This window comes from Lactuca virosa, chromosome 8 (assembly GCF_052849685.1).
Source record: "Lactuca virosa cultivar CGN04683 chromosome 8, Lactuca_virosa_CGN04683_v6, whole genome shotgun sequence".
Lineage (NCBI taxonomy): Eukaryota > Viridiplantae > Streptophyta > Magnoliopsida > Asterales > Asteraceae > Lactuca > Lactuca virosa.
This window is the reverse complement of record NC_136433.1, coordinates 191,035,334-191,056,315: the sequence shown is the minus strand read 5'-3', so window position 1 is coordinate 191,056,315 and position 20,982 is coordinate 191,035,334. Positions and strand designations below refer to the sequence as shown.

The 20,982-nt window shown below is 36.3% G+C and overlaps 1 protein-coding gene across 1 annotated transcript; it reads right to left on the bottom strand.

Moving 5' to 3' along the window:
• Nucleotides 1–1,032: 1,032 nt before the first annotated feature.
• Nucleotides 1,033–4,327, bottom strand: LOC145131149 (uncharacterized). Its single transcript, XM_079065877.1, has 9 exons — nt 4,304–4,327; nt 3,305–3,605; nt 2,516–3,195; nt 1,989–2,426; nt 1,767–1,877; nt 1,569–1,718; nt 1,372–1,512; nt 1,156–1,320; nt 1,033–1,038 (listed from the first exon to the last, which is right to left on the bottom strand). The coding sequence occupies exons 1-9, from the start codon at nt 4,325–4,327 to the stop codon at nt 1,033–1,035; spliced, it is 2,016 nt and encodes a 671-aa protein (XP_078922003.1).
• Nucleotides 4,328–20,982: the final 16,655 nt, after the last annotated feature.

Here is a 20,982-nt window from a genome sequence, read left to right as displayed (position 1 = left end):
CATGTCTTTGAAATCATTGGTGATGATTATTTATTTATTTATTTAATTTTGATAAAATTAAAATTTTTAGTCAATATGGATTTCGGTCAAAGGGCAGAGGGAGCTGGATGAAGCCAAATTGAGATTTGCTCCATCAGAGGTGTGTTTTCTAATAAAAAAAACGAAAGAATAGATTTGAAAGCAAACTACAATCGATTTAGATATTACAAAAAGGAAAGATGAATTGTTGATGATCAGTGACAATGAAGCCTAGATCATTGGCGTATTATAGATTCAACATCGGTGATAACGACAAGGAAATCTGGATCGATTGTAGATCCAGATCTAACGACGGAAGGAGAAGACGAGGAAGAAAAGTTGGACGTAATGAGATGATAGAATGAATTTGTGTATACCTGATGAATGAAATGGAGGGGAGGAACGGGCAATTGAGGTGGAGGATCTGGTAGCCGATTGCTGATTCATTCTATGGGGGAGACGATTAACGACGACATGATCAATTGATACTGAATATTCCTCGATTCAATCAATAAGGGAGACAATTGACGGAGGAGACCATGGATTTCGGTTGGTGGTTCTTGATAGAAGGAAGTTGCAGAATATTAGGTTTTGATGGATGAAGGCGATGCGATGATAGGAGTCGGGATGTGAGAGAGAGAGAGAGGTGGGGGTTGACGTGATTCAATTTGATGATAGGGGTCTGAATTATTTTTTTTACTAAAATGCCCCTGATTCATAATAATTATGATGCCCCGTGTCTTTTTTTTCAAAGTATTTACAAAAACGCCACAAAGCATCCTATCCTTTTATTATTTTGATCTAACGGATCACGATCGGTTCTCGGGAAACTTTGAGTTCTCAAATGATCCTTCCTCTCTCTCTCTCTCTCTCTCTCTATATATATATATATATATATATATATATATATATATATATATATATATATACAAGGACGGACGCAGGAATTGACAGTAGGTGTTGCCGAATTTTTTTTTTCCGGTCAAACATAATATAAAACCAAAAACTAATTCATTACGTCTAATACAAATAAGCGATCCATTACATAAAAGTTAAAAACATAACAACAATTTATCATCTATTACAATTTAAATTTGTCCTCTTCGTGGCAGACATCTTTTGAAACTGTTCCATTACCTTTTCATTCTCAACTTTCACAAGTGCTTCGGTCTCAACATAGCAAAGCAACACATCGTTCAAAAACTCATCGCCAATCTTGTTGCGCAAGTCAGTCTTCAAGAGCTTCATCTTCGAAAAACATCTTTCTACACTAGCGGTTGCTACGGGTAATATCAAAGCCAACTTTAAAAGATTATAAACCAAAGGATAAGACCGATGTTTCCCCGTACTAACCATCAAACGAGAAAGCTTAGAAATTCCTTTCAAAGTGGTAAAACGCTCATCTTTGATGGAAGAGTGGTAAAATATCTCAAGTTGTCCTTCAAGATCTATCAAATCCGAATCATCAAAGTCATACTTGTACAACTTAGCCAACTTCAACAACTTTGATTTGTCAAATTGTGAAAATGAATCACAAGGTCTCAAAGCACCATGTATTCTAGTAACTGGGTGCTTGTTTCACTAAATCGATCCCGGTATTTTGTCAGTTGCATATCCACCACCGTGTTGAAGATTTCAACCTCAAAGTGAAATCTATTGGTCTTTGTGGTCGTACGGTTTCTCGTACCAATATAAAAATCCTGCATTTCCAGAGTAGCAATATTGTGTGTTTGACAAAAAGAGGATACATTTGGCAAAATGCTAGCAAACCCCGTGTCTCTTAAAGATTGCAATGCGTTCATTGTCCCTCTAACCATCAAAGCCGCTTCTAAAATGTCTAGATCTTTTTTTTGAAGTTGCTATGATAATGTACCCGTGAAGTGTAAAATGTCATACATCATATATAAGTAAAACACGAACTCATAAGATTTAAAATATGCTAAGATTCCTGACGCTTGTTGGCGGTTTGCCAATGACCCTCTATCCACTTTCACAAATTCTAAAACCACAAGAACATCCGCAAACAACTTCATAAGACTTGTGAGTGTGTTGAAATGTGAACCCCATCTTGTATCCCCCGCCCGAACAAGTGTAGTCTCTTGATTTAACCCTCTTCCCGTTTCAAGTTCACCACTACACAAGCCTTTTTGCACCCTTTGTCTTGCTTGTTCCCGTAGCAAGTCTTTTCTTTTACACGAGGCACAAACAACATTAACCACCAACGAAATTTGCTCAAAAAAGTCACTAACACCATCATGCTTCTTTGCTACAGCTACAACCATTAATTGAAGTTGGTGTGCAAAGCAATATACATAAAAAGCTGTGTCATTCTCTTGTAATATCAAAACTTTCAAACCATTGAATTCCCCTCGCATATTGCTAGCCCCATCATAACCCTGTCCTCTTATCTATTAAAAAAATTGAAAAATATATAAATAATATAACACAAAGCTAATTAAATTAAATTGAAGTAACAAAAAAGTAAAGAATAAATTACCTGAATAAAACTCAACTTATTACTTGTAAGTACTTCATTTAAGGCGTTTTTGAGTGTCAAAGAGGATGTATCCTTCACGTGCACAACTCCAATGAATCTTTCCTTCACAAAGCCAATATTATCAACATATCGCAAAACAATAGCCATTTGTTCCTTTTTTGAGACATCGCTAGATTCATCAACCAATAAAGCGAATACATCTTGACCAATCTCTTGACGAATACTCAAAAGTACTTCTTGTGCAAAACATTGCACAAGTTCTTTTTGAATTTTAAGGCAAATAAGTTGATTGTTTTTAGGAGCATTTTCTAAAGTATTGTTGAAAATATCTTCACTAGTCTCTCGAATGGCTTTTAACACTTCAATGTAAAACCCTTTATTTTCCGAGTTAACCGACTCGTCATTACCACGAAACGGTAAACCGGTTTTCAATAAAAGTCTAACAACAATAATAGAAACATGTAATCGAGCTTTATATTTATGGTCCTCCGCTTCGGTTTGCCTCCTCAAGACTACATTAATAGCTTGTTTTTCTCTCAATAAAAAGTCACACTTTTCTCTTGCTTTGTTGTGAAAACTATCAACACTACCCACATGAGTCCGAAATGCATTTTTTTTATTCCAAGTATCAAAACCTTGGGAAACAAATGCATCTCTCCCTCCTTTTTGTCCCATGAGGTCTCCACATACATAACAATATAAACAATATGCTTTTTTTATTTTTCACACTATATTCCAACCAATCAAAATCGTCAAACCATGAAGGAACGAAGCTTCTTAATCTATCACCTATTTTCTTTTTTGGAAACTTGCGTAGCCTTATTTGACAAGGTCCTTGAAGCAAATATGCCCTTCTTACATCATCTCTTATATTTGAGGCATAACTTGTAATCATTGGCCAATCCGCCGGGTCCTTTGGAAGATCTTTCAAATCAACACCATCATTAGTTTCATTAGAGCATGGTGTTTGTGGAATTGCATTAGAGACCGAAGGAATCGATTGGTTGGTGATTGGTGTTTGGGAAGATCCTTCACCACTTTCATTAAGATTAGGTCTTGGTCTTTTGGTAAGAAAACCACCAAGGGTAACCTACAATTCAACATTAAGCTAAATAACTAATAATTTCACCAAATCATCCAATAGCTTCAATAAAAACATAAAAATTACACCAAATAACAAAACAACATTGTCGCAACAACTATTTTTCAAAAGGGCTTGCAAAATTGGGTACGAAAAAAGCAATATAAAAACCTTTTATTTCATATTACAAAAATGTGATTAGGAAATTCTCTCAAATTTAGATAATTTTGACATCGGTTCATACTTTATATTTTTGTTAACAAACACCAATTTCGGTAAAAAGTTCATATCCAAACTTCTATAATAATGTTATTTTTTTATTTTTACTCATTTCTCTAGAAGGCCATTATGCAATGAGACCATTTCTCAGTACCTTATTACGAAATGATCAGAACTTAGTCCCCATGACAAAATGGTCATCTCTTAGTCCCAACTATGAAATGGTCATTTATCATTACCCTAGTGAAAAACTATCATTTTTTGTTGTGAACTTATCTATTTTTACTTAACTCGCTTTTTATTTTTCTGTGATTTTAAGCCTTTGACTTGTTAGCAAACTAAGAAGAAATCTCATCTATGAAATCCCCGGAATATAGTGGTTGTTTAAGTGGCGATGGATTAGAAACCGCGGGGTAGTTTCAATGTCGGAAGTATGCATCTTGCTGCTGGAAGTCCAATAAAATATAAAATAAACAAACCTATGTGACCTTGATCATTGCAGGTCCCGCCATACAGGGGCGAAACCAAGATTGAGGATAAGGGGGGCTTATATTATGTCCGACAAAGGTCTTGGACGATAGTGAAAAAATTAAAAACAAAAATGATTAAGAAAAAAATCATATAAAAAGGAGTTAAATATTATATTTTTTTTTAAATTTAACCATTACTACGAATAAAAAGAAAATAATAACTTAATATACAATCGACAGTTAAAAGAGCTATTAATGACATAAACTAAAATAAATGTGGAATTTTAGCTGTGAGCTTCAATTTTAATCATAGAATAGCCTAATTATATTTCTTTATAATGACTGAAATTTTAAAAGGTTGAGGGGCATAACAACAAAAAAAACCGACGTGGGCTTCAAATCATTGATAGGTTCATTATTTATTTATAATATAGTTTGAATCGTAAAGGAGATTGAGGGGGGCAAAGCATCCGACAGCCCCCCTACTAGCTCCACCCATGCTGCCATATATATATATATATATATATATATATATATATATATATATATATATATATATATATATAGAGAGAGAGAGAGAGAGAGAGAGAGAGAGAGAGAGAGAGAGAGAGAGAGAGAGAGAGAGAGAGAGAGACTAATTGATGATATATTATGTGATTTTGGATTTTGATACCATTAATGTATGAATACTATTTCTTAGTTTGCTACCATAATTGTAACGCGAGTAGATCCGGACTAGTCAATTTAGAGATAACAGGGGTCGAAAACGACTTTTCGACAAAAGATTATTTATAATAAATAATCTTAACCAAGTTTTAGAATATGTCTCAAGGTTTCCGTACATATAAAGAACGCCGAAATCCGAGTTATAACGAAGAAGTTATGACCCGTCAAAGTTTTACGGCAAAACCGGCACGGCACCGGGAAACGTAAATAGTAAATTTACGATAGAGCGACTTTTAGCCTTAGCAATCTAAACGAAAGTCGTAGAAAACGTTAAACCGAGAGTGTCCATAAAAAGAACGCCCAAATCTGACTTCGTATGAGGAAGTTATGATTTTTCGAAGTTTCGGCTTAGCAGTGTACAACCCGAAACTCGAATTTTAGTTTGAGCAGTTTTTGGCTTACGCGACCTAAATGAGAGTTGAAGATCTCATTAATAGGAACTCAACGGTAAAAAGTCAGACGAAAACGGAGTCCGTATGAAGGAGTTACGAATTCTTCGCGGTCATTTAACAACCTAATCTCCTCCTACTTTTAAATTTAAGATCGGTCGAGAATTAGCCGACGGAGTCTAAATGAAAGTTGTAGATCTTGTTTTTACCTACGCGTGGAAAAAAAGAACGTAAAAAATAGAGCTCGTATGCGAGAGTTATGATTTTTCTAAGTCGGGAGGCTGCTGTGCGAAATCGGGTGACGTGGCGCAATCATGGCCATTGCTTCCTCCCCAAGGCTAGCCACCAGATGGTGACACCTGGCCTAGAACTCGACGAGTTGGAGGCCAACTCGACGAGTTTTTGGCATTTCCAGCCTATAAAAAGGGAGCCGGGGCACCCTCATTTCTCACACCTTCCAACTTCTCTTTCTCTCTCTACACTCTCTCTCTAGGCTCCCTAAGCCCCCCTAAAGTCTAGGTAAACCCCCTAGCATCCGAAGGAAGCCCCGAGGCTCCCGGAGTCCCGAGAAAAGAGCCTTTCGGCTCGGAAACGCTGCTCCAGCGAAGCCCGGTTTTGAGAAAAACCCGCTGTAAGTGAGCTACGCCTAACCTATCTTTAGTATAGCTTATGTTTTAATATAGTAATGTTATTAGGACCTTATAATAAGTACTTGGGCTATTATTATGGGTTATATAAGTATCGTTTAACGCTTATATAATAGTAATAATAGCTAGACTATTAATTAGTCGCGGTTAACGTTAGACTAAACCCTAGTGATATTAATACTAGGTTTTATCGAGGGATAATTGTTTTGAGATAACGAAGCGCTGTTCGAAGGCAGAATCACCACCTTTTCAGGTGAGTGCATAGTTACTTTCATCTTACACATAGATATGAAGTATTTTATATAAATTACGTGCTACGTGTGCATATTATCTGTATACTTGCTATCTATGCTGGATGAACGATTTTATACATGTTTTAAATGATTTAAACTGTATATATATATCTACGAGAATATGTTGGGTAAAACATGGGTAGATGTAATAGATGGAATATGAGTTGGATGATGAGTTGAGAGGTGTTATAGACCACGAGGTGAGTATGAGAGGTGGACGATGTGAGAAGCCTTTCCCAAATGATGGCCGCGTCATCTAGCAGAGTATGGATGACAACCACGGACTATTCTAGACAGTCTAGTGGAACACTGGCAGGCTCGCAACCTGTAGGTATTGTGAACGATGTGTTCACCGGTGTACTCTAAAAAAACCCATTGACATGTATTGTGAGTGGACTCTCGAAAACGATACTGTCAATAAACGAGATAACCCTAGCAGGTGAGTGCATAGTTACTTTCATCTTACACATAGATATGAAGTATTTTATATAAATTACGTGCTACGTGTGCATATTATCTGTATACTTGCTATCTATGCTGGATGAACGATTTTATACATGTTTTAAATGATTTAAACTGTATATATATATCTACGAGAATATGTTGGGTAAAACATGGGTAGATGTAATATGAGTTGGATGATGAGTTGAGAGGTGTTATAGACCACGAGGTGAGTGTGAGAGGTGGACGATGTGAGAACCCTTTCCCAAATGATGGCCCCGTCATCTAGCAGAGTATGGATGACAACCACAGACTATTCTAGACAGTCTAGTGGAACACTGACAGGCTTGCAACCTGTAGGTGTTGTGAACGTTGTGTTTACCGGTGTACTCTAAAAACCCATTGACATGTATTGCGAGTGGATTCTAGGAAACGATACTGTCTATAGACGAGATAACCCTGGCAGCTGCGCCTAAAGGACAATACCGGCAGATGCGCCTCGTAGAGAATGTCACAATTTTGGCAGCTGCGCCTAAGTGACAGAACTCGCAGCTGTGTTTGACAGATGTGTCATTGACAACGATGGAATTCGTACCTATTCCTTAGGATACTCCTTAGGAATGAATGAACGAGAAATAGCTGATTCTTAGGGTAGATCCTTAAGAATAAAGAAGATAATGGGGATGGGTAATTAGGTTGATTGCTTGATTGTTTAAACATAATAATTATATTATTGTGGGTTGAAAACCCTATGTACTCACCAGGTTTCCCAACCTGACCCACTCAGTTTATTTGTATCACAGGTGTCGATATGAAGTTACATTACACTGAGAGATTAAGGAGATATAAATCACTAGTGTAAATGAATGTAAGTTCTGTTTATGCTTATGTTTATGTATTGACCATGACATCCCAAATGTTTTAAAATGAATAAAAATACTTTTCTTCGGAAATGCTTTGATAACGTATTTATCATGTTTTACTGGGAACAGATTCCGCAACATTTTTATTAAAAGAGGTACTCTGATTTTTATAAAGCATAAACAAAATCGGTCTTTTCTGGCCGTGAAAATGGGGATGTCACAATAATATTGGAATAAGTAAACATTCTTATTTATGATGATATTTATGTAATTTTTAAATATGAAGCAAACAAACCCCCCATAAACTAGATTTAGCTACCGCAATCATTGCTGCCCTATTAGATATAAAACTTAAATCTTGCAAGGCACTGATGTATTTATGTTCTTTGGTAGGAACCATTTCTATGAATTTATACTATCATTCTTGAATATTACATAGGCTACTAACAAGATTTGATTGTTCTCATCCATGTCATATGCGAGTAACAGAATGCCTTTGAACTCACCCTTAAGGTGGGGCACCGTCTATAATGATGGTTCCTACAAGGGAAGTTATTTGTACACAACAGTTTATGATTTATAGAGTTATACAATACAACATTTTAAAGCACAAATTGTTGTGTATGGAGAAAAACTGTTGTGTACGAATCAACTCCTTTCCTACAACAAATACACAAAGATCGTAGCTAGAAAAATACTAGAAATAGATTAATAAATTTTAATGTCAAAACATACGACATCCATATATGGTAATGTAAAAGTAAAAACTGAAGCTTAATGTGTTGGGGTATGAAGTCTTGTCCAACATGGAACATTTGGATCATGCTCATGGAGAATTTGGAGCACTTAGAACTCAATGGATCACTTGGGGTTCATGGAGCATTTGACAAAGGAACGGATCATTTGAGAAGGGAATGGATTGTCTGAAAAAGGAACGGATCAAGTGCCAAAGGAACATATCATATAAAAAGGGGGTTGGAGCACTTAGAAGAGGTTTGGAGCACTTAGGAGTGATATGGAGCAACAAGGGGACCTTGTTGTGCCATATGATAAAGGGATGGGCCAAGAAGGATGATGTTGCGCCATAAACATGTTGGGTTTTTAGCACTATAACACTCCTATGGTGCACATGCAACCCTAGATGCTTTGGATCTAAGTTTTCTCTAATTATACATGAAATTTCATTTTTCCAAAGCATACATCCTAACTAGCATATGATAGAGGATATATAACATAAAAACAGTTTAGATGAATACCTCTTGATATAGTTAGTAGTTCATGGCCTTCAAAAGCTTTAGCACCTCAAATGTGATGCCTCTAATGTGTCACAAACACCAAATGCAAGAGGAGGCTTATGAGAAGTAGCTAGACAGCTCAAAATCGGATTTCACTCTTCTTAGAATGCATGGGCAACCGATTTAGGGGTTAAGGGGTTGTATTTATAGTGTGGCAAAGACTAGGGTTTCATCTAGGGGTGGAATTGGTACGGTACCAAGTTTTTTTCCTTCAAACCGTGTACCGTACCAATTATAATTGGCATAAAGTTTTACCTACCAATACCGTACCAATGATACTTGGTACAAATTTAGTTGGTTACCAACAAATTTGGTTGGTACATATTGGTATTGGTATATACCAAAATATTTAAATAATATCTATACTGAGTTTGAGACTATAATCTATATAAGACTTCACATTATAATCATCACTTAATGGTTAGAAATTTTTCCAAATATGAACGTGAGTTGAAGTTGTGGTCGTCGCTTGTTTTAGTAAATCATTTTACTGTCATGTACCTTCCTTAACCTTGTGTTAGTAATTTCTTTTACTATAGTGTTTCGTTCAAAAAAGAATCAATATCAATAGAATTATATTACTAACTCCGACTATTACTTGTTAGTTGTTACTCCTATTTAAAACTGGAAAATGTAAGAATATATATATATATATATATATATATATATATATATATATATATATATATATATATATATATTGGTTGGTATGGTACAACCGTGGTATTCAAAATTTTGTACCGTTACCGTACCAAGACTACTTAATTGGCATGATATTACCGGCCAAACATATTGGCTACCAAACATGTTGGCTACCGATTTTATTGGTTCGGTTGGTAATATGTTGGTTGGTTCTCTGTGGTACATATTTGCCAGCCCTAGTTTCATCCATGCAAACCCTAATGCACCATGACCCTTCATATTTCTTAGGCTCCATGGGTTAAACCTTTTAGCCCATCCTAATAAACCATGGTTCATTAGCCCAAACTACAAGTTTTACTGATTTACTTAATCAGTCCCCGTAAGTTTAATTAGTCTCTTTTGATCACTAAATTAATTCCAAATTAATTCTTGATCAATACTAATTAAATAATATGATTTCTCAATTAATATATTATACTTATAATATATTAATAAATCACAAATAACCTCTTTCTCAAAAGTCCATCCTATCAAATTGCTTTGGTGAAGGCAACCCAAAAGGACCATGCTACTATCGGGTCAAGTACATACCAGTTATAGTTATGGGCTTAGACACCTAATACAACAGTCTCCCACTTGGATAAGTCTAATAACTATAACTGCCAATGCAACTTCAAAATCCGATTAGCAATCGTAGCTCTCGAAAGCCGCTGTCGAACTCTGACCTAGTCAGTGTCGCGTCCTTTAGATAAGGGATCATATATTTCTCCATTCTAGATCTCGTATATACATGAGACATGGATTATAATCATTCTCTATGTCTATGTGTTGTTTCCCAATTTTCGATTTATGACGACCGACTAATTGGACACATCAAATCAGTCCAGGCTTGGCCAAGCGCTTAGGGTTGTCATCACTAAATCATCGCGGGGCCCACAGATATCGCTTTTATCCCTCTTAGGGTAAAAGGAACAGATAAACTTCGAATCATATGCTTGCTTTATTTACTCATCAAATTACACACAATAATGCGTTTTATAACACCAAGTTACTGGTGCGTTTTCACATCATCAATGTGCAACTGACTTGTAAACTGCAACTCATATCTCTTCGTTTCAAGAATATAAGATATTATCGTCTCACAATCACTCGTGATGAAATCCATGAAGCGATTCAGATGAGCGTGGGTTTAATCCAATACTCAAATCTTATTACAGGAGTACTCATGAACACTACATCAAACTTCTGCTATGTCTAAGCACTTAGACAATCTACAGACGGATTCATGACAGTCTTACCTCATTACCTACTTCCAAAGTATGATTGACTGTGGATGTTTGAATAATATTATTATTCGGGAAGTCAAAACATGCAAAGTGAAACACAAGAATAATCGAATCCAATATGGTCTCAAAGATTTTGAATATAAATAAAACACCTTTTATTTAATCACCATATTGATTACACATTATTCATTGTATAATGTTTCGATTAATCAACTTAATACTTGAATTAAAACAATAGTTATCCCATGATCCAAGCATGCACACTATGTTTATCTATGGTCCTTACTTTGTGAAATAGATCAATTGTAAACATTTCTAATGACACTCATTTCACAATTCCAAATCCTTATCGTAAGTGTAAGAATACCATGTCCTTGCCACTTACTGTAATCTGTTAGATTCTAAGATTATATGCAGTGATCCTTTTGTAACGACTATGTGCACAAGTCACAGAGACTTTGCCAATTACAAAACTTTCCATTGGAAATTGTTACAAGACAATTCATAGATACGAAGTCTCATATTCAAAGTACATTCCTTCGAATATCCTTCTTGCATAAAAGTTTCTAACTTACTCATTGATTCTTGATATCCAACTCCCATTATGGAAACATTTCCATATTTGCCATATGACAATACATTCTTAAAAGAATCCCATCTATTCATAATTATGTCAATATGGTCCATCCATTACTATACTTCCAACTTCCCATAAGCAACCAATCATCAGCGAACCTTAGATCGTCCTTGACAATTGTTTAACCATTTTAGTCATATCCGGTTCTAGTCCTTTTTCCCTCTTAATGCCCTAGGCATTTGAAAAATTAGAACACGTGAACATTATAGCATATGCAATCGATCCTATACCCGAAGCGTATGGGATACGATTCATAATGTCTTACATAATGACATGATACTTGACTAGTCTTTTGCTATAATATTTCCATATATAGAATTTCCTTATGTTGAATCATTTCAACATAGCATTCACATATGTTTATGACTAAATTAAAATTTCAATCTAAGTTTTTAGATTCGAAATGAAGTATAAGTATCCTCTTCCTTACTATAGCGAAACAACTTTTCAAATTTTGCAACTTTGCAAATTTGTAACCTTTGTTTCCTATAACCAATATTACTAACTTGAAACACTTCACATAATAATCATGCTCCCACCAGCATAACAATTTTTTTGTTACTAGCATAACACTTATGCTCCCACTAGCCTTGACATGTATCCAGAAATAATCTGGACTTCTAGAAGTCAATACTTGTTGACTCTCTTACCAAAGTTCAGATTTCTGGCATGCGATGCTTCGATAAGCCTTTATCTAAGCTCCTTAAGCTCATACACCTTTTCATTAGAAGGCTCATATGTGTGTTTAAACAATTTTAGAACTTACAACAATAAGTCCCAAATTTTCAAACCTTTTTCCATTTCTCACAATTCGAACTATGAAGAGGGATGCCGTAATTATAATCGAATTTGAGAACTCAATTACCACAATGCTATCTCCTTAAAATCTACTTAGTGAAAGTGTTTCCTCACAATCATTTTCATGAAGGAGAGAAACCTTATGCCACTTAGATTTTGCGGTGTATGTGTTCCTATCCATGTGAATCTGTCATTCCCAACCATTATAATAAGACAAGGTCTATGGCAGATTCAAACTCATATGGACTGAACCTATTCAATCTTAATTTCTTGCCACTTGCCAGCACAAGGGCCTACCACGTATTTCAAGTTGTTGAGCAGATAACCCTTACTGATCAATGAACTTTCACTAATCAAGGTGCTTTGCCTTATGAAAACAAATGAGAACTCATAGAACTCACATGCATAGTAAACTTTAACTGGAACGGGCATAGAAGCAAGAATATGTCAACACGATAGGTTACAAACCCCAAGTCGTGGGCTAATGATAAACAATAGGTTTTATTCTTGATTAGTTACCTTTTCAAGATCTTTAAGACTCCCACTGACCTCTTGACATATAAGATTCTCTTGTCAAGAAACATTTCTCGACAAACAAATATTCAAGAGTTAGTGCAGATTCTTATCAAGACGAACACTTCATATAATTGATCTTAGTTGGTATGTGTTTTAGTCAAAACATCACAACTACCAATTTGAAATATGCAAGAGTAAGTAACATTATTATTCCACATTTCATGATGTGTTATAAATCTACTTAAGATATGTCACTCAAGTCACAATCTTGGAGCATGACTCTAAGACTTGGTTTTGGAATGAAGTATGATTCACCTTAATTGATTTAACCATTTCAACAATTTCCGATTCCTCTTCTTAGCCATACAAATGCACTAAGGTGTCCTTAGAGGATCAATTGTGATAGGGTTTTCATACTCATTAAGACGATCATAAAACACGATACTAAAGTACTCTCCTTTCCTTTCAGATTGGAGAAACTTTTATCTTTCTGCCTAATTTGATTCTTCTTATTTGTTCTGCTATACATTGAAACTTTTCCAATGATTCATAATTACACTTAGTATTGTAAGCATAACCATATTTACTAAACTTTAATAAATCATGAAGAATAGTCTTATCGTTCTTTGTGGTGGACCTGCCTAGTGCACAACAAGGCGTACTAGATCCCTTAGTCCTTCATTTGACTCACAAATTCATGTGAATAAGGAATTAGTCTAAATTTCCCAAAGACGAAAGTTCTCATCCATCGTACAATACAAGTTGCATGATTCCAAGTTTCTGTTTAATTGAACCTTGGGTGATGGGAATCTTTCCTTATTCGTTAAATTTAGACACTACCACAAACGAAAGAATCAAATCCATATTGCTAAAAATAGAAACATACAAACATCAATTTTCACAAATGCCATTGTAATAAAATATAAAATAAGATAAAATCAAAATTTTTCTTTATTTATAAAATGCGGATAACTTTTCCTTACAATGCAAATACAAATGAAAACTAAGTTACTACATATTTCTAAGCAATCTATCTTAACTCCTAAGCAGCAGCTCTAAAATCTGATTTGCGACCAGACTCAGCTTGCTTCTTCCTTTTAAGCTTCCTTCGATTCTACGAAACATCAAAATGTAATCTTATCACATCATGTATTAAGAATCTACAAATAGGAACCTAATAGAGTTAGATAGTGGACTTACCTGAAGTAGAATCATACAATTTGATTTTACCCTCTCTTAGATCATTCAGGTAGTCAGGGCATCTTCGCTTCTAATGTCCCTTCAAATGACAATAGAAACAAGTGGACTCTTTGATATTTGCACATGGAACTATCTCAGAACTGGCTTTTCTCTTATGGTCAAATCTTTTGACTATAGCCAATTCCATTCCCATAGGAGAAGGGATCTTTTCTGGACTATCTATGTCATTGCCTATGTCCATAGCAGCTTGGGAAGTAGATTTTCCAATCAAATTTGCTTGACGAGTGCGCCAAATCATTGCTGATTCAGCAGCAATTAGAAAATAGGTAAGATCGATAAGGGTCACGTCGTGATCTGTCATATAGTAGTATTTAACAAACTGACTATATGACTCGGGAAGACGACACCCAACATTCCCAGCCTGTCAATGTGTGACTTGATGTCCAAGACATGTGCACACACATACCTTCCATCTTGGTGTTTGCTAGCCAATAGGGCTTGAGTGACCTTGAACTTTTCAAGTCGATGAAGACGTGGGTTAGGGAGAATAATTGGAGGAGGTGGAGGGAGTGAAGTATGATATTGTGGAATATCATCTTCATATGGAAAGCTTTTTCCAAAAGATTCGGGAATAAAAGATTCGGGAAGACCATAGTTGTCAGTAATAGACATCTACAAGGGAGAAAATCAAGTTGAGTTGATTTAAGTCCTTAATAGATCACCCAAATGAAATATTAAGGATAGGACCCAACACAATATTCTACAATTCGGAAGTGGGATGCCGTAATCCAATTGTAAAATATTTGAAGGTAGGTAAATGACGATTTACCAATTTCCACCATGAAAAACGAAATTGAATATTAGGTTTTAAATGAATTAAAATTCCTAGATTCTTTTGAGATTCATTGAACTTGTCAATGGCATGTTTAATCTCGATTATGCCCTTCAAGTTTGTGACTGGGATGCCGAGGATCACAAATAAGGTGTGAATAACCATGCAAATTAGCTTGGTACTCTCAAAGGCATTATCACCTAATCAATGTGCTAGTTAACCACACACGCTCCATTGATCTATGACAAACTACGAGCTAACCATTGCTATCCTTTATTAGTCCCATATTAGTGTGTCGGTTAACCACACATGCTCCACTAATGACTAATAAGGCGCAATGTGCAATTTCATGGGTTAGCATCAAATTCACATTTTTCCTAAAGTAACTAAGAGTGGAAATTTATAAGTGTTTAGTTACTTTATATTTCATTATACTTTTAATGAGGATTTAAATGTCATGTCAAACCCGTTCGGCTAGCGACCCTCCACTGGTCAAGAGTGCGGTGGGTAAGAGTGGATACCCATTCAATCGCCATTTTATAGGCAATTTACTTAAACACCCCTTATAGACCAGCTTCGTGAATGAGGCCTACTAACGGTAAGACTGACCTTTAACTTATACATATATAATATATTAAACTTTTTAATTTTATATAGTATAAGGGTGTATTTTACACATTGAAAATACTTGGTGGTTTAATCTATTAATAAATTATACTCTTAATTTAATTAAACTTAAACCATATCATTATGGAATTATTAATTCTCTCTTAATTAAACACTTTAATCAATTTAATAAAATCCATAAGGTGTAATTGAACTATTCAAGGCATCAAGGTTAGAAAAATTCAAAATTAAAAACTATTTAATTAATTTTTAAGTTATGAAGCCAAGAGTTGCACTCTTTTGAAACCTTTCAATTACTAGATGTCTTAGAATTCAATATTACAAATTAAAACCTTTTAATTAAACTTTTCAAATTCCAAAACTCAATTCGAAACTCTTGAATTCCAAACTTGATGACAAGTTTTGTAACTCCAAAAAAAACTTTGAGTTCTAAAACTTGATGGAAAGTTTTGAAACTTTTCAAAACTTTTGGTTTCCTTAAGTTATGAAAATTTATGAGTTTTAATGTTCATGAATGAGACTTTTCATATAACTTGAGGACAAGTCACAAAACTCTCTTCAAGAACAACTTTAGATCAATTATAACTTATCCAATTATCATATAATTTGTTAATCATCAAGTTGATCTAATCTAACTCATATAACAAGGCAATTCATATCAAATAATACAAATAATCATCTTATTATCTTAAAATTTGACAATTGTCCTTCAATTGGATGAGCATAATCATTACCATATCAGAAAATACAAATTTTATGATACAAAACAGTTTGTGGTAATGATCCTAATCCAATTCTGGCTAAAAACTCGATTTTCTGCAAACAAAAGGTTCTACTCGACGAATGCATGAACTGGACTCGTCGAGTTTCCCTTTTAGTGAGTGAACTCGTCGAGTCAGATCATGGACTCGGCGAGTTCATCAGTCAGAGGCCAGAAAATCGACTTTTTTCAGCTTTGAAAAATTACCAAGCATCAATATAATAGAAAACAATCCTAGTCTCTGATACCACTGTTGGGTTTTTAGCACTATAACACTCTTATGGTGCACATGCAACCCTAGATGTTTGGATCTAAGTTTTCTCTAATTATACATGCAATTTCATTTTTCCAAAGCATACATCCTAACTAGCATAAGATAAAGGATATATAACATAAAAACAGTTTAGATGAATACCTCTTGATGTAGTTAGTGGTTCTTGGCCTTCAAAAGCTTTAGCACCTAAAATGTGATGCCTCTAATGTGTCATAAACACCAAATGCAAGAGCAGGCTTATGAGAAGTAGCTAGATAGCTCAAAATCAGATTTCACTCTTCTTATAATGCATGGTTAACCGATTTAGGGGTTAAGGGGTTGTATTTATAGTGTGGCAACGACTAGGGTTTCATCCATGCAAACCCTAATGCACCATGACCCTTCATATTTCTTAGGCTCCATGGGTTAAACCTTTTAGCACATCCTAATTAACCATGGATCATTAGCCCAAACTACAAGTTTTACTGATTTACTTAATTAGTCCCCGTAAATTTAATTAGTCTCTTTTGATCACTAAATTAATTCCAAATTAATTCTTGATCAATACTAATTAAGTAATATGATTTCTCAATTAATATATTATACTTATAATATATTAATAAATCACAAATAACCTCTTTCTCAAAAGTCCATCCTATCAAAATTGCTTTGGTGAAGGCAACCCAAAAGGACCATGCTACTATCGGGTCAAGTACATACCAGTTATAGTTACGGGCTTAGACACCTAATCCAACAAAGCATTCCTTCTTGCGCAATGAGGTATCCCTATTGCACCATGGGGTTTCCTCTTGCACCATGGAGTATACTGTTGCGCCAATCATGTTCTTGTTGCGCCAATGTGGTGATGTTGCTCCAAATTAAAAAGTTCTTGCGCCACACTTGAAGCCTGTTGTGCCATCATGGTGCAAGATGGGTGATTTTGGTTCCTTGACGAGCCATGGTATCCCTGATGAGCCAAGTATGCTATGAAGTCCTCTATGATGCTCAAGATCGTTCAAGGATGCTCAAAAGTTGGTATTGCTCAAGGACTACACCATGGTGTGCCACCATGATAGATGTTGGGCCATTAGTGTTCATGATGCTCCACTATGGCACAAGGTGCTCCATCATGTGTATTGCTGATGCTCATGGGTTGTATGACATGGATGAATGTTCCAAAAGATGTTGCATGGTGGGATATGATTGGTTGTCACCATTTATGGGCCTATGGGCCAATGGGCTTTGCCGATTAGGGTTTTAGGTCTAATCTCTCAAGTATAAATAGACTCATATATCCATCATTATGTGTGTGTAGAAATTTCAAGAGAGTAATCATTGTGAGGTTAAGAGCACTCCTTTGGAGCAGTTAGTAAGCAAGATAGATTCATTTGTTTTGAGAGCTCAAGTGAGGTGTAACCTTTGTGTGTGATTGCAATTCTTCTTGGAAGTTAATAAAATCCTCTCTCTCTCTCTCTCTCTCTCTCTCTCTCTCTCTTTTTCTCTCTCTTTCTCTCGTTCGCCCGTGGATGTAGGTCACCTTGACCGAACCACGTTTAATATTGTGTTAACTTGATTTGAATTTTCAGAAGTTTTATTTCCATAAGTTCACGAAAGTTTGTATTAAGTGCTTAACTTGTTTTGTTGTCACCCAACAAACTGGTATCAGAGTTATGGCTGAAGATGGGAAAGTTAGGATTGACAAATTCAATGGTCATGATTTCGGTTTCTGGAAAATGCAAATCGAAGACTCACTCTACCAGAAGAATTTACATGAACCATTGTCTAAACGTAAACCTGAAGAAATGAAGCAGGAGGAGTGGGAATTGTTAGATCGGAAGGCACTCTGTGTGGTGAGATTATCCTTGGCAAAGAATGTAGCTTACAACATTGTCAATGTGAAGACTACTCATGAGTTGATCAATGCACTATCTAACATGTATGAAAAACCTTCAACAGCGAACAAGGTTCACTTGATTCGACAATTGGTAAATTTGAAGATGAAGGAGGGTGGCTCAGTGACTGATCATGTTAATGAATTTAATTCAATCATATCAAGGTTGATGTCGGTTGATATTAAATTTGAAGATGAAGTCATGACATTGCTACTATTATCATATTTGCCTGATAGTTAGTCCGGTATAGTCATAATAGTTAGTAGCTCAGCTGGGGGCACTAAGCTGACATTCAAAGGAATTCATGATTTAATCCTTGGTCAGGATGTATGCAGACGAAGTGTTGGAGAAGCTTCCAATAGTATTCTGAGTACTGAAGATAGAGGAAGGGGGTCCAACAGAGGATGTGGGGGTAGTGGAAGATCAAAGTCGAGAAGGAGAGGTGGACATAACAACAGGAGGGACGTGACCTGTTGGAACTGCAAAGAGAGTGGTCATGTCAAAAGTCATTGTCCAATGCTCATGGCAGATAAAGGCCAAAAGGGGATGAATATGGCAGAAGGTTTTGAAGGTGACACACTCATTTGTTCAGTTGAAAACTCAATAGAATCCTGGGTCTTGGATTCTGGTGCGCCCTTTCATGCTAGTCATTCCAAAGATGTGATGCAGAACTTCAAGTGTAACGCCCGAAATCTAGAAGGTCAATTAAGGAAATATAATCTTTATTTCTAAAGGTCAACTCATCGAGTTTGGGCAAGAAACTTGACGTGTTGGAAAGTTGGGCCGCGTGTTTTTAGAAGACCAACTCGACGAGTTGGGGAGGATCAACTTGACTAGTTGAACGGGGTTTGGGAAACCCTAAAATCGGGACTTTGCACCCTATTTAAACAACTTAAGCCCTAGGGTTTGGTCTCATTTCCAGCCTCCAAGTCCCTAACCTAAACCTCAAAATCCTAAAGCATATTTGAGTGATTATGAGTCATTTGAGTGTTTTGTGGGTGCTTGAAGCTCTTGGAAGGAAGGGGAAGCTTGAAGGAACAAGGAGGAGTTGCTAGATCCAGAAACCTCACTCTATTATCGACACTTTCTAGTAATCAAGTCTCAAACTTGCCAAGTAGTTGATTATATCTCCATTTAGTGTCGTTTTTGTTTGTTTTGGTCCAAAGGAGATGATTAGTGAGGAGTTGGATGCCCCAAGTGAATAACACTTCAGATATAGGGTCTTGAGGGGCTTTCATGGCATAAAGGTGCCAACTTTGTGGCCCTAGAAGCCCTATGCAGCATCTAAGCTCTTGTTTTGACCTTTCAAGCTCCAAATGGTCATGCGTGTGGGTAAAGTTTAAGACTTTACGTGCCCTTCTAGTCCCTAGAGTTGAGATCTATGTTCTTATGCCCTGTCTTGAAGTTTTGAGGACTTTTGGATTTAGATTTAAGCCTTTTTGGAGTTAGGGTTTGACCTTAATTTCTTTAGGAGGGATATTAATGGGTAAAGTTGGAAACTTTACCCTTTCAGAGGCATTTCTAGTCGAGATCTGAAGTATAGGGTTTAGATCTGAAGAATAATGGCTTAATGAGTTAAGAAGGGGTTAACAGACTGAGAAACTCGACGAGTTCATGGAGGAACTCGACGAGTTGATTTGAAATGTCACGATTCTGTTGATAAGGAAGAACTCGACGAGTTCATGGAAGAACTCGACGAGTTGGATCGCGAAATCACAAATTTTGTGATTCATGGAATTTCGGCGAGTTAAAGGGGTAACTCGACGAGTTGAGTCAACTCGGACGTTGACTTTGACTTTGACTTTGACCAAGCTTGTCCCAAGGGGGTGTTTGAGATAATATGAAGTGTGTTCAAGGAAAATATGGGCTTAGGATAAGACCCATATGAGATTGGGCCCAATTTAGAAAATTGGACCATTAGTAGGCTTTTATGAATTTTACAGTTTTGGGCCTCTTTGGTCTTGGGCTTGCGCCTTAGTTATGAATCTTGTTGGGCCAGGGGTAAAATGGTTATTTTACCCTAAATATGGATTATGGATCATGGGATGGGACCCAATTACTAATTGGGTGATATTTTGGTATTCATAGCTCGAGGAGTTGTCAGGGCAGCAGCTAAGGACTTCTTGCATGGAACTTCAGCAGTGCGAGGTGAGTTACCTTCCCGGTAGGGGTGGGTCGAAGGCACCAATGCCGGCCCACTAGTAGTTGTTTATAGTAGAGATGATTGTCTTTGTGATAATTGTCTGGTATGCCACTATTTGTAGAGATTTATGTGCTTATATGTTATGTTATTATGTGGTAGTGGTAGGAGGGGTGAGATAGACCCCGTAACCGGTTGAGATAAACTGGAGGGTAGGTTGGGCACCCAGATATGCCTGTCAGTATGTTATGATATGTTATTATGTGATAGTGGTAAGGGGTGAGATAGACCCCGTAACCGGTTGAAATAAACCGGAGGGTAGGTTGGGCACCCAGATATGCCTGACAGGGTAGGTCGAGCACCCATATATGCTTGGCATGGGTAGGTCGGTCACCCGAGTATGCCTGACATGGGTAGGTTGAGCACCCAGGTATGCTCAGTAGGGTAGGTCGGGCACCCC

Coding starts and splice junctions, on each gene's coding strand:
- LOC145131149 (XM_079065877.1), bottom strand. CDS start 4,327: ATGGCGGGACCTGCAATGATCAAG. Junction 1,878..1,988: donor AAGTGGATAGAGGGTCATTG/GCAAACCGCCAA, acceptor ACATTATCATAG/CAACTTCAAAAAAAAGATCT. Junction 1,719..1,766: donor TTGCTAGCATTTTGCCAAAT/GTATCCTCTTTT, acceptor CTGGAAATGCAG/GATTTTTATATTGGTACGAG.